The 13,870-nt window shown below is 46.1% G+C and overlaps 1 protein-coding gene across 3 annotated transcripts in view; it reads right to left on the reverse strand.

The window, feature by feature from the left end:
* Nucleotides 1-13,870, reverse strand: part of COL27A1 (collagen type XXVII alpha 1 chain) — a 167,247-nt gene that overhangs the window by 137,056 nt on the left and 16,321 nt on the right. For all 3 annotated transcript variants that reach the window (XM_009666966.2, XM_009666965.2, XM_009666964.2), the window contains exon 4: nt 3,957-4,010. In XM_009666966.2, coding sequence (XP_009665261.2) covers nt 3,957-4,010 — 54 coding nt within the window. The remainder of the gene's footprint in view (nt 1-3,956; nt 4,011-13,870) is intronic.

Consider the following 13,870-nt stretch of genomic DNA (forward strand, 5'->3'; position numbering starts at 1 on the left):
AATACATTAGAGGTGGAGGCTGACTTCCAGTGGGACTCAGCTTCCTAAAGTACTGAAGTGCCTTGGGAAGTTTCTCACTGCCCTGCGAGTGAAGCCACTGGCCAGGCTCCTGCTGCTTCTGTCGGCGTCGGCTTGCTGCCTCCTTCGCGTGGCGGGACAGGTGACTAGGGTGTACACAGCACTGGGGTGGAAGGTGGCACTTAAACGCAAGTGTCATAGCTCACTGTACTTTTCTGCAAACCTTATTAAATCCTGGGTATGTTGCTGGTCTCACTAGATCAGTGAGGAATGCAGGGAGACCCAGTTTGTGATCGACACAGATGTGCTGGCAAGAGCCCCTCATGCAGACAGCCCTGCGAGCGCGGCCGACCGAGTCCTGGGTGAGGCAGGAGAAAGCTGCAGTGGTGCAGGAGTTATTGCTCCGCTGGGAGCCCTTTGTTGACAGTTGCTTGTACAGCTTGTTAGCACAGCCCTGCTAGCAGAAACCCAGCCTCTGCCACCGCCACCCCACTAAACCGTGACGTTTGAAAAAATGTAAAGGTCATCAGCCGAAAACCCTTCTGCGCTGAAGTGCAAAACGCGTCATCTAAACCGAACTGCTCTGCTCGGGTTGCTGAGCGCACGCCCGAGCGCCGCATGTGCAACTGCAGAATAGCTGTCCCAGGGCCTGTCTGGCAAAGTGCTCTCACATCACACAAGCTTGAGTAAACCTCGTGCTGCTAGAACAGCCATTCCCTTCAAGGGGCACCTCAGATCTCATACAGACACTTGCCAGTGCACCAAGTGCTCCTTTGAGCAGCAGCAGTGCGGATAGATTTCTTCTTTATTCCTCAGGTTCTTTAATACAAACACAAAAGCGGAAGAAGGTCTAGTTGTCTATAGCTAGAGAAAAAGCTTTCCTGTAAAAAAAACCATAAGCTATGCAGTTGTATCTATACAGGTTAGCAGAGCATCTGAAAAAATGTCATTAGCTATAATTTCCAGTGATCAGTGTTACAACACTTTCACCGCTTTTCCTTGGAGTCTCTAACGGAGTAAAGAGAACACAAAATACCTCGCTTTCATCTTTGCCTTCACATCTTCATCTCTCTCAGCGGTATCTGATGCTGAGTTATCGGGTGTACAATTAATTCCACTTGCCTAAAAATGAAGGTCAGCTTTCAAAAGTCAATGAAATGTCATTTTCAAGAATACTGCCACTGTCCACTCAGCTTCTCTACACTGGATTGCATTTTAATGCTGAAATGTGTCCTGAACCCAATCCTTTTCATGCCATTATAAAGACCAGCATTTGCTATTATAAACCAGGGGCATTTGCTTACATGGAAGAGCAACATCCAGACTGTGCAGGCAAGTTAAGTCTAGAGATGTTTATCTGCTGGAAACAAGGAGACAGAATCATGAGATCAGCCAGCTCTTCTTATAAACTGTCACTGACCATGATCTCACCCTCAGAGCAAAAGCTGATCTGAGCTTTCATTTTACTCTTTCCAATATTCGGGGAGAAAGGGAAGTACAACAGCAGCAACACAGAATTCAAGGAGTGGAAATACTGCGCTACATCAACAAGAGAGCCACTTCGTGGACTTCACAGCTCCAGAAGGTCAAGAGTCAAATGCTATGGTTAGATTTTCAAGCGAGCCAAGTAATTGTATAAGCATTAATAATGTAGAAATTATGCAAGCGAGAACAAGGGCAATTATGTCTCCTGCTTTAGGTCATAAATTGCACTGGTAACAAGAAGAAACCCTTCCTTTCCCCCAGCATCTAGCATTGCAAAGTTGCATGCAAAGTTCACCTCTCCTTAGAAGGTCCAAGCTGGCACTGGTGCAAGGACTGCACAGCTCCTTTCTTTGAGGATCAGTTAAGCGGTGGTAGAACATACCCTCTACCATGTCGCACACTTATCTTTACATGGATCATGCACAACAAAAGCAAAAGATACAAAAATTCCCCTAAGCTGTCTTAGTTTCTGGCAGCTCTTCTTCCTCGCAGTTAAATCCTTAAAGCCTCAAGAGTCACAAGAAAAAATACTAGAAACATGTTGCAAAGTCAAAACAACATATGCACAGAGCAGTTTTGTCTCTAGGGCTCCAGGCCAGACATTTACGAAGCAATCCTTTTGCCCCCTCCCAGAATTAGCACAGTCTCTTTGCAGAGGTCTGCGCCAAGTCAGGCTCAGCTGTGCTGAGCACTTCCTAACTGGAAACTCTTTTCTGGGCTGATTCTCAGCACCTCTGGTGGGGACTGAACTCAGAAATCCTTCCCTGCTCGTTATCCTTCAAGGGATCTTCTTCAACATAGAATGGAGCATGCCACAGCTAGGCAAGAACACAGAAAGAGTTATGACACGGGTACCACAATGCTTTTTTTTTTTTTTTTTCCTTCTAGTAAAAAAAAGTAAGTTTTTATAGGTAGTGGAATTTGGATGTAGAGTTGAAAGAGAGACATGGCAGGCAGGGAATGCAGTGGGGATCTCCATCCATGGAGTCTAGATTGCATACCTCAAGACCGCAAGAAGTAACACCAAACACTCACTGTGAACGAAATGAACTGTGTAAAAAGTAAACTTCTAGCCTTAATAGGGACTTTATAGGAATAGCAAGTTCCAGTCAATTTGCTCAGGTGGTTGCTCCTTAGATATTTGTCAACAGAAGACATCAGAGCTGTATGATCAGTTGTGCCGAGTTGCTGCTGTTTCACTGAGGAAAATATCCAGATGTGGAATGAATTATCTTATCCATAAAACACACCTGAGCCAGATGCTATCTAATGCCTTATACTGATGGCCCAAAGCAGTATTCGAGCCTGTTGATATCCACGCCCATTCTGCAGGGGGTCCTGCATACCTTTTAGGTTTACTGGTATAGAAAGAAGGTGCATTTATCTTTACCAGTTACTGCAAGAGCTCACAGAACTGTAACAAGTATCTTTTGGGAACACCCAGTCTTCTAAAGCTTAGCTTTTTGGTCTTTCTTTAAAGACATTACATGGGGTTGAGTTTTTGCCAAACATGTGTGAGCAAATCTCCCTCTGTTGCCAGTCCAGGATGCTGCCCGGATCACAATTCCAAATTTTCATTCCTTCCAGCCTCAGACACTTGCATCTTTTGCTTCCCAGCCCACAACAGTTCAGCGCACAGGAAACGGGCTTCATGACCATACCCTGTGCAACAGCACCTTGCTACCACGAAAACGGTGCCAAGAGTTAAACGTATCCAGGTACAGGGTGTAGCCCTGTTTTGAGAGACTGCTTTTGTAGCTGGGCCAATGCGGAAAGCCTTTCTCACATAACACAGCTAGCAGAAGCACTCAACGCCAGCTATTTCCTCAGCATTACACCCAATGTTCAAAAATCTGCATCAGAATTTAGTATAGAAGGAAGAAATTCAGGAATTTGCAATGGATATTGAGGAACAGTTCAGGAATTTTGTTGTAGAGCCTGAAAATGAGTCAGAGAGCAGGTCTCAGTTTGGGAAACACAGTAGTTCATCTTTGTATGAGGAGCCTATGGTCCCAGTCCAAGGTCCAAGACCTCAGTCCCACTAGTGAAGGCACAGTGACAGTGAAAGACCTCAAAGGAAACAATTTTTGGAAGCCGGGGAGACGGAAAGATAGAGAGAGGAAAGCAGCCAAAGCCAATATCAGCACCAGGCCTGCAAGGAGTGGATGCCAGACACAAAATGGTGAGAGAGACAGAGCTCATCTTACTGACAGCCATTCTGAAACATTCATCTCCAGCCTTTGCTGATGCCAAACCTTGGCTTGGAGAGATTGTAAATCACTGAAGTGTGATGTCCTAAAAACCTTCAACAGGGAATGAGAGAAAGGAGGAAGGCCAAACATCAACAGCTGGGCTTGAAGCAAGCACTACTCAGTGATGGCCCTAAGACCAGACACCAGCAGCAGGACAGGTGGATGCAGGCAGAGATGGAGAGACATTTTTAAACCACTTACTCGGGATCCTCTCTTGCCAGGTGGTCCTGGTAAGCCCGGTAGTCCTGGTGGACCCTAGGGGGAAAAAGAAAAGTATTATTGACAGTTCTACAACAGGATGGTGTTGACAGTGTTTCAGAGAAACCCATAACACAACTGTTTGAAGACCTGGGGAGAAGGGTCAGTTATAACACAAAGGCCAGAATTTCCCTTCAGCTTACGTTACTGCCGTAAAGGTATAAAAGCCACGCACGATAACATTTGCAGCACCATTTATTTCCATAGACCAGAGACAGAGTGTTCACATCATCTTGCTGTGCACTGCATTCCTGTGATCACAGCTGGGTTTCACACTTCCAGCTTCCTGGACCTGTGCTGTAACACAGGGGTAACACAACTGTCTCAGCTTCAGATTTTCCTGCTATTTGCTCACACACAACAGAAGTAACGTGTTAGCACCTTGGCGAGGGAGGAACATTGTGTGTTGTAATATATACCAGCTGAGGAAGCACAGTTCTTAGTAGTGTAGGTCACTATATGAGTTGTAACATAATCACATCCCAGCACTTCATATTTTAAAGCAGGGTGTTATAAAACGTAATAAAATTGGTGTCAACGTTGGAAATTCTTAAGTATGGCTCTACAATATAGGGGAGGTCAACTCAGACATGTCAGAGTAGCAGGGCTTCTTGGAAGAAGGTGAGAACGAAGTGGAGATATCAGGCACCCAGCTGTGCCCGGATCTGAAACAGATTAGGGAAAAATACTTAACCAATGAGGTTTGAACTCCTTTGAATTTATTCAATTATTTATTCATTTTTTCAATGGACTGGAGAATTCAAATTTCCAGAGAGCCACTTGCAACTCCTAATAACTCCTCAAAGCTTTTTTCCCCCCTCAAGCCAAACATGTCTGACAAGAATAACTGTTAATTAACGTGTCTCCCAGAGGATTTATATTCTAGTAGCTTGTTACAAAAGATGGGTTTTCATTTCTTGCAAGGAGAGAGAGATCTAGAGCAGCAGACGAAGGATGTCTGGAAGGCAGCCCAAACTCTCTGACCATGCAGCGGTCCGGGGAGCTCTTCCCAGGAGTGGCGCTCCGCAGGGAAGGCAGGTGGGTCTCGCAGGGCGAGTGAGCCCACTGCGAGGCTGAAGCATTGCCCGGCCGAACCGTTTAGATGCTGCAGAGCGTTACTGGCCCAGAGGAAGAGCTAAAAGTTCATCACCTCTAGCATAGTTTTCAGGAGTTGCCAAGTGCGTGATTTAGTAACTAAAATAAACCCTGGAGATCCCTACCCTAAATCTCATCCCCAGGATAAGATTTCAAACAGAGAAAACCTGGCTGAACCATACAGATAACTGGTGAATAAGCACTCCCTCACGTTACTGGCCCTCCTATACAGCAGATGAGCAACAAATTAATTGATATAAAAGAGATCTTTTAAAAGATATCCAACCGAACCTTGGCACAATAGGAAATAGTCAGGGGGAGAAGCAAGCAACAGCCAGGGTCACCCTATCCGTGCTACTAATTTGACAGCACATCAAATGAATCGGAACATGTCTTTCTGACATTATTTCCATTTATAGTAAAGACGACAAGAAAATGATTGTTTTAAAAGGGTCAGAACTCATCCCCCATGCTGGTGCACCCAGACAGCTACTGTATCACTCACTGCTACCACCCAGCACTGCCTGCTCCCAGTTCTGGGCAATTTCTAGCCCAGTCTCTATCGGCTGAGACACTTTTATCCAACCTCTTTGCAAGTTGCCTGTTGCTGGCTAACATGGTATTACCGGTCCTTGTATTAACAATCTGTGGTGATGCAGCTAGCCTTCATTTTAACAACACACACATCGTTTTAACCTGCCACTGTGCCAGCTCAGGGCCCCATGCATAATGCAATTATGCAGCTGTGCAAACAGACACATACATAACTGTAGTATTTTTTTAAAGCCTGGCAGATAAGTGTGCTCCAGAATCTAAGCTTTTATTAAAAAAAATCCCTTTGCCCTTTTAGTTGGGAAGATAGCTATCAAAACATGAATCTAATGCAACCGATGTAGTGATGGTTAATGGAGTTAACCAAAGACAAATTCAAATCCTTGACCTCTTTTCCATTAAAAGACATCCCTATTTACCCCTAAAAGAAGAAGCAAAGGGAAGAGGCAGCCGTCTCTTCAGAATGGCGTTCCTGGCGTACAAAACTTGAGGTGACCTTTTCCACCTTCCTGCTAACAGCAGCTGCAATTGCACTTGGACACTTGAGTACTAATGTTCTCCAAAAACGTGGGCTGTTAACTGAAGCTAACATAAAAATAAGGAGAGAGTTAATACCTGCACTGGAGTGGGGATATGGAGTTAGAGAAAGGCATTTTGGCTGAGACAGCACAGAAACAGCAGCATGTAACTCAGGCATTCCTGTCACTCGCCTTTGGTCTAATCTGTGATGTGACCTTTCCTTCAATCTTTTCTTCCTCTCCTGAAGGGGAACAGAAACAAGCCGGCTGCAGGATGAGTGGCTCCTCCACGGAGCCATGCATAGTGCAAGAGCATGACCATAGATAAGCAGAAGGGAATTCAAGATGACTCTTGTGACACTGGGGTAACCGGGTAAACATGGGCAGTTGTGAAACATGATGCACTGCAAGGCCACATTCTAGCTTCCCACACCGTTACTTGGTCGTGTGCTCGGACCGGATGTCTATTGGGCCGTTTTAGTGACTCACTTCTCCTCATGCCTGTATGCCTCTATATCATCCAGCTCAAGTTTTCAAAGAGGCGGCCCACATCAGACAACTGGCTTTGACCAGAGAGAGCAATACTGACATAGACACTAAGAGAAAAGCACATCCGCAGAGGCAGTCAGAGAAGAATAAGGCTGGATCAGGGCCCAGCTACTTAAGGATGATGGACACAGTCCCACTTGAAATGTAAGGCTCCAGGTCATGGAGAAAAGACGCTTCTCAACAGAGCCACCACGCAGCAAGCCTCCAGAACCTGTCTGCAGGTATTGCCCAGGCCGTCCCTATGCTCAGAGACACGTCCATCTGCACCCCTCATGGAAGAGTTAACTTAATCAAACAGAGCCTGCATGGACCTTTCCATTGCAACCTTTAGAGCATCCCCGGGGAAGTCTATTGTGAGCAGTAGGAAGTGCTCCAAGAGGCAGGAGGGTTTCCTCTTCCTGGCAGCTGGAGGAAGATAACGCTGCTCTGCTCCTGCCCTCCCACCGCATGGACGCCTGGAGAGCTCTGCAAAGCTGACAGTTGACTGTAGCAACCACCATTCCCAGCATTTTGATTCCTGAGTTGCTGGCTTCTTGCCTACTCCTTTCTGCAAACTGATGGAGGAGAACACACACCCTGTTATCACATGAAGCAAAATCAGAGGATCAAGGAGAAATGTGGCAGAACAACTACTCTCTTTTCTCAGGCCAAACAGTAGAACTGTTAACCAGCCTGAACAGTTCTGTGAAACAACTAATGGCAGCCACATGAAAGTTTAACCCTTCTCAGTTTCCCACGGTAGCATTAGCAACGATGACTGATCCCACCAAATGATTATAGGATTTATTCTAAGCTGCTTCTGGGAAACTTTCTGGCGCAAAAGGGACTTTTTTTCCTAGCTTCTTGAGCTTCAAGTTGCAAATGGAGAATTAAACTAGGTTCTCTGAAAGGGAAATACATTGGACCCTGAGGACAAGAGAAATCTCACCGTTTCCTCTTGTTGCCGAGATTAGCTAGTTTATGCCTCTCCCACATCGCTACGCTCCTCACACTGCTTCCTCTGCCTACAGCAATACCACTGGGAGCTAAGGTGTTTTCAGATCTCAAATCCTGGGCAAGGTTGAGCCTGTTCAGGGAAGACTTCAAGGAAAACAATCGGCACAGAAATTGGTGCTGGTGATTTGGGAAATGAGTCTCTTCCTTTTGAATCATTAGTGAATCAAATTTCGCAGAGAGCCAAACAGTCCTGTAATCATATCCCCAGGGGCAAGCGGTCAGCCTAGCAGTAAATAGGCGAACGATCACCCAGTGCACCATTTAGCTCATGTTCCAGTGCAACTCCACTGTTAGACTATCACACCTATATTTTAGGATCTCTCCAACATACCTCTCCCTTCCCTCTCCCTGCTTAGAGGCACTGTTCGTTAACCTTTATCCCAGAAATGGCTGCATTTCAGAGGTGGGCAGGCTGCAGTTTGCAAAACACTGAAAGGACCGATGAGGGAACATTCCTCTTTCTCAGAGGCTAACGGACATCTTAAAAGTGAGTTTAGAAAAACATATCGAAAGCTTCTCCCTGCATTGGCACCAAATTTTAAGCAGTGACGTTACCTGCAAACAGAGAATCTGTGTTTTGTCCTCCTGCAGGCAGAGGAGGCATATCTCAAATGCAACGACTACTGTTACAGACTCACCATTTAGCCCTGAAGCTCTGAAAAGCACCAGCATGGAGGGACTGGTTGGCTTCAGGGAAAGCGCTAGAACTAACGTTCCCCGGCTCAGCAGAATGGAAGACAAGTAGAAGAGCTCATCCACAAAGGACAAACCAACCCTACCTTACCTCTGATATCAGCAACAACAAGGACGGCTGTCCTTGCTGGGCACTTCTCAGAGAGGCAGAGAGGAACTAAATGTAAACCTCACTTGAACCAAGGCCTAAAACAAATCTGGAGGTTTGGGAAAAAAATCCAACACTTGAGTTACTCTCTCCTCCAACGCAGATTTAAATTTGGATACATCACGGTTTTAACCAGGCTAAGGAGAAAAAACCCTCAAAATTCTGATAGAAACCAAGATGTTGGTGAAAAGCCAGACTCACAACAATCTCTGCAGTACACAGATATTTATTCTGAGTCTGTACAACACCTATCATAGTAAAGTCCTTGTCACAATTGGGTTTCTAATATCATGACAGTATAGTAGATGGTAAAATATTAGCATTGCTGCTTGCTGAAAGCAGCTTTTTTTTTTACAGAGACATTTCAGGAACAGTCTCTGTGTGAGATACTTCAGACTCTCAGACATGCTCAGACAACGGAAGGAAGTCAGAAGGAGTGTGAAGAAATAAAGGGATCCCATATTACATCATTCTTTTTCTATTTTTATAGATTTAAGTATGTATATTTATACAAATACATCCCTACATTCGTCCCAGCACACTCACCCCACTGACACTTGCAACTACTGCTCCTCAAAATAAACCTCATTTTATGCAAATAGAGCTCTGTGATGCTTAATCATTTGCCTATGACAAAATTTCCCTTTGGGGAGAGTGCTGATTAAATTAGCAAAAATTTGTGACCCAACCATGTGAGTGAAGCTAAAATTTTTCCCATGTATTATACAAAGTGCGCTTTTTTTTTTTTTTTAAAAAAAACACATGACTCATTCATTAAAAGACATGCAAACACATCATGGGTTCCTGAATTTGTCATACATTGTCAGCCTGAGTAGCCTTTTGTGGTAGAAGGAGGACTGGAAATAGGCACTTCATATTTTATCAGTGTTCCCAATCACCTCTTTCTGCCTTACCCACTGACTAAATTGGCAAGGTTTGTTTCTTTATAAGAGGAGCTGGGCTCCAAGAAAAACTGGTCATTCAGAAGATGGCAGCTGGAGCAGTCTAGACTGCGAACGCACTCCGAAACACATCTGCCTTTAAAACAGTGCTGCCTGCCAGAACAAGGCCACACCTCTGGCTGGGATGCCGCCACCAGGGTTCGAACCTGGGGCTCCTGGCTGCGCAGTGCCCACGGCAGAGGGAAACTTGTGCCGCCAGCTGCGCTCTTACCCGGCGACTCTTCCGACTCGGATGCTCGGGGAGGCGTTCGTGACACGCTCCCTCCCTCCCTGCACCTCTGGTCGCCTCTTAGCTCGGGCGATCACACTCTGCTCCTCTGCACGTTTCAGCATCAGGTGGGATCTCCTTGTTCTAAAATAACCCTCTGAGGTTTATCACTAGAGGCAATTTGGGGCTTTTTGCTTGTGGTGGGCAGAAACGTGCAGAATTACAGCCTTATTGTATAGGAGTAGAAAGGCCCACTTGGTGTACACCGTATATACCCCGGCCAGCCCAGGGCTGCAGCAGGGCCGGGGTCTCTAACACGCAGCACAGAGCACGTATACCATGGTGGGCAGTGCTGATGGGCAGGAGAGGGGGCTGCAGCCCCCCTAAACTTCCCCCCAGCAAATCCGCTGCTGGTATAAACAAAATCCCAGGGAGCGAGCGAAACGTCGTCCACCAAAGAGTTCAAAACATCTATCGCTTCACGGCCTCGCGGGGGCTCGCGGGCTTGACACCCTGTCAACGGAAGATTATTTTTCTTCTGGGGCTGTCCAAGCAGCCATGCTCTGGGTTCACGTCGTCCTGAAAGCTAAGCAGAGTACCTGCCCGGCCCCGCGCGGGGAGGCGAGAGCTCACGCCAGGCTCTGCCGAGGTGCTGCGGGAAGCCGCGGGGATGATTCAGAGGAAAGTGTGCCAGCTGCTGAGTCAGTGCTGCGTTCCTGACTTAGCATGATGTTTGGGTGGTTTTTTCTTTCTTTCTTTTTTCTTTTTTTCTTTTTTTTTCTTTTTCTTTTTTTTTTTTTTTTTTTTTTTTTTTTGCTATTTTCCTCATCTCCAGAAGAGATTTAGAGCAGAGATCCCAAATGCTTGCGGTTATTAATGGTTCCCAAGCAATTTTCTCTTTTTTAAGAGCACATTATCCTCCCTCTTTTAGCCGCCCAGGAAACCCAACATTCCTGAAGAATTAATGCTCTGCCATTAATTGCATGTGGGACAGTGTCTTCATTTCCTGTTGCACTGCAGTGCGGTGGTCTTTTAGGACAGTTGCCCAGATCAAACCACAGAGGATGCTGCCTTTTATTGCTAGGTGAAGATATTCTTTTAGCCCACTGCTTGTATTCCTCTAACGAGGTGGATACCTCCCCAGCTGTGGGGAAGGGGCCCTGTGCACAGCTGAGATTATACTACATTTTTGCACTACTCAAACAGCCAGAATTGAGCAGAGACCACACACTGCTGATTAATCCAGCCTCACACCCTGGCTATCGTTCACACTCTGACTTAGGGATGATCAGGATTCTCCTCACTAGCTGGAAAGCCTGTGGAGCATCCGGGGCTGTAAGGGCTGCGTCCTGAGCCTGTGCGCAGCAAAGAGGGAAGAGAGAGAAAACCAGTACCCCAATCTCCGCCTGGGATCCATTCACCCCCCCAGGTCACGACAAGTCTCTCCTTTCAGGGCGATATTTCACCTAAGCAAGGCTGGGAGCCAGAACTAACTCTGAACTGACCCAGCCTCGGGCCATGCGGGACTGGGACTCCAGGGGCCTCTTAGCCCCCCGCTAAGGTGGGAGAAGATCCCAGGCCACCTTCCCAGCACACAAAGGGAACGCCAGTGACAACGCCAGTTTTTCCCAGTCCCTTTCTGTTCCCCACGTTACCTGCCTGCTGTCTCGTCCTCCCCTGGAGGAGCCTAGCAAGCATTAGTCCCTTGGGGGCAGTGCTTGTCTTCTCCTTTAACCACCCTTTAGTGTTGGGAGGAGGAAAGCACCCAAAAGAAAAACTGTCCTTGTAGACCCCCAGACCCCTCTTCTGGGGTGGGGACAGGCAGGGAACAGCTGGCTGCCAGTCTGCCCGCGCACACTGATCATTTCCAAGGTAGCCCAAAACCTCGCTGAAAAGGCAGAAGGCGGATTTGCACCCACCCTTCCCTGCCCAGAGCGACAGTCTTCTTGAAGAGACCTTGTATCAGGTAACGCAAGCGGGCAAACTAACTCGCTGACTCTTACCCTTCCACCATCGGGCCAGACTCCATGCATCCCGATGCCAGTTCCCAGCCCATAACCTGCTCAATCCAGAGCGCAGGCTCCCTGGCGGGCTGAGATATCGTGCGCCAGACCAGGAAGGGCTGTACTGACCTCATCAGAAATGTCTGCCCAATAACGTGAGGATAGTGCCAGGTAATTACTCAACCACGAAGCATTTATCAGCACTTGTTCTGAAACACGCTCGTCTGGCCATATAAATGCTACATTAATTTCTCAACATGTCATCTCGATTCCGCTCCTTTCTCCTCTTTCTCTTCCCACGTCAGAGATACTCAACGAAGTATTGTACAGAGATCTCCGAGTGAGTCACAGGAGCGATCAAACACCGCACAGCAGCCAGCTCCAGCAGAGCCATACCCTTCCCCTCCCTAATGCCGACTTTGTTTCCAGCAGTCAGAGGGTAAGGCCAGACAGAGACTCAAGATGTTCTCCCTTCCCTCGATTCAGGACTCTAGTTGTTCTCAGACCAGATGGAAAAATCCTGCCATCTCTTCTCTCGCCTCTCCATGGCCTGAATCAGTTTGTTTGCTATGATTCACAAGCTGAGAGGGATTTTCCACTCCAATTTAATAATAAGCTCTTTAAATTGCAGGGGGAAGTGGGGACTTGGAGCCCGGTCACCTTCATAATGCTTTTAGGGCAAGAAGGTGGAAAAGTCCAGGATTTCCCTGGGCTCAGAACAGGCCACGCATTTACCAGGTAGTAAGGTAAGTAATGTTTTAAGAGAAAAGTTTCACAATTGTCTGAATTTCTGCTCTTGGAAATATGCCTGAAATGACTCTCCACAAAACACAGGAGACTGCTTAAAAGCAGAGAGCCAAAGATAAAACTGCTGAAGCTCATTCTGTCTACTCAGAGACTTTGCAGAACTTTTCCAAGTGCAAAGACTAGACCAGGGGTGTGTGTCCGTATCCATGAAGTTAGAGGAGACAAAAGAGTCAAAGCAGCAGGAGCCCAGAGCTGCCCCGCCGCACAGCATCCCAGAGCCTAGGGCAGCATCCTTCGCATCTGGGCAGTGACGGGAACCTTTGAAAAAACCAAACCCCCAAGTAACTCCCCACTCAAATTACAAGGAGAAAAATCAACATGGGAAAGGTGTGAAATGCAAACCTTAAAGGTAAGTACACTTTGAATGCCTGCAAAACATGACCCTTTCGTTTTTAGGTGTTATTGCAACAATGAGGAGCACATCTGCGGACTGAAGCGCCGTTGATAGTGTTCCTTAAGCTAGCCTCAATTTTTCCATTGTAAACCCTTCTTTCACTATTTTAAGAAGTCAGCTGTAAAAATTTGCTCTAGGCTGGAACTTGGCAACCACAGGCTCTGTCTGGGAGAAACTTATTTTACATGTACAACCCCTCTTTCACATATACAATACAGCAAAAGGCTTGGGCTGGAACACCAAATCCTCCTGAAAGTTGGCCAGTTTAAAGATCCTGTTAGCATACTTGCATTAAAAAAAAAAAAAAAAGTTAGCAGATAATTAGCATGGCCTGACTGCTTTTAGCATTACAAAATGTATGTATACTTTTCTGATGGCCAAGATATACAACCTGAGAGCAGTTATTGTGTGTGGAATGCAGTAGTTAAATTTATAAAGGAAACTCTTTGCACATTTTAAGCAAGTGTGGGCTATGAGAAATAAAAAAGTAAATTACACCATAAAAGTGGAGGAGGATTTGTTTAAAAAATCCTGAAGCAATCTCTGTACTTGCATTTGCTGAAACAGGGCACTTTTCTGGAAATATGAATTTTAAGTACAAAGTAAGTTAACCACCAAGGTTAAGAAAAAGTTATTTTGTGGTGCATTTTGAGGTACCTATTTTTTTTTTCTTTTTTGGAAAGTACCCTACAAATCTGTCCCCTTGACCCTGGAGTAAAACCAAGAGTGTGGAGCAGAGTCCTAACCTGGTCATCCAAATCTGAACCAGCAAAAGATCCCAACTGCCAGTATGGGTTTGGGATTTTTTCCTTTTTTCTTTTTTTTAAACTAACATTGACCAACAACTTTAATCACAAACTTTTAAGGGGTATCCACCATCACAGAGCTCTACAGTTTACACTGGGGTATACACTAAAATTGTGATTTTTCAG

The sequence above is a fragment of the Struthio camelus genome, chromosome 20 (assembly GCF_040807025.1).
Source record: "Struthio camelus isolate bStrCam1 chromosome 20, bStrCam1.hap1, whole genome shotgun sequence".
NCBI classification, from domain to species: Eukaryota; Metazoa; Chordata; class Aves; order Struthioniformes; family Struthionidae; genus Struthio; species Struthio camelus.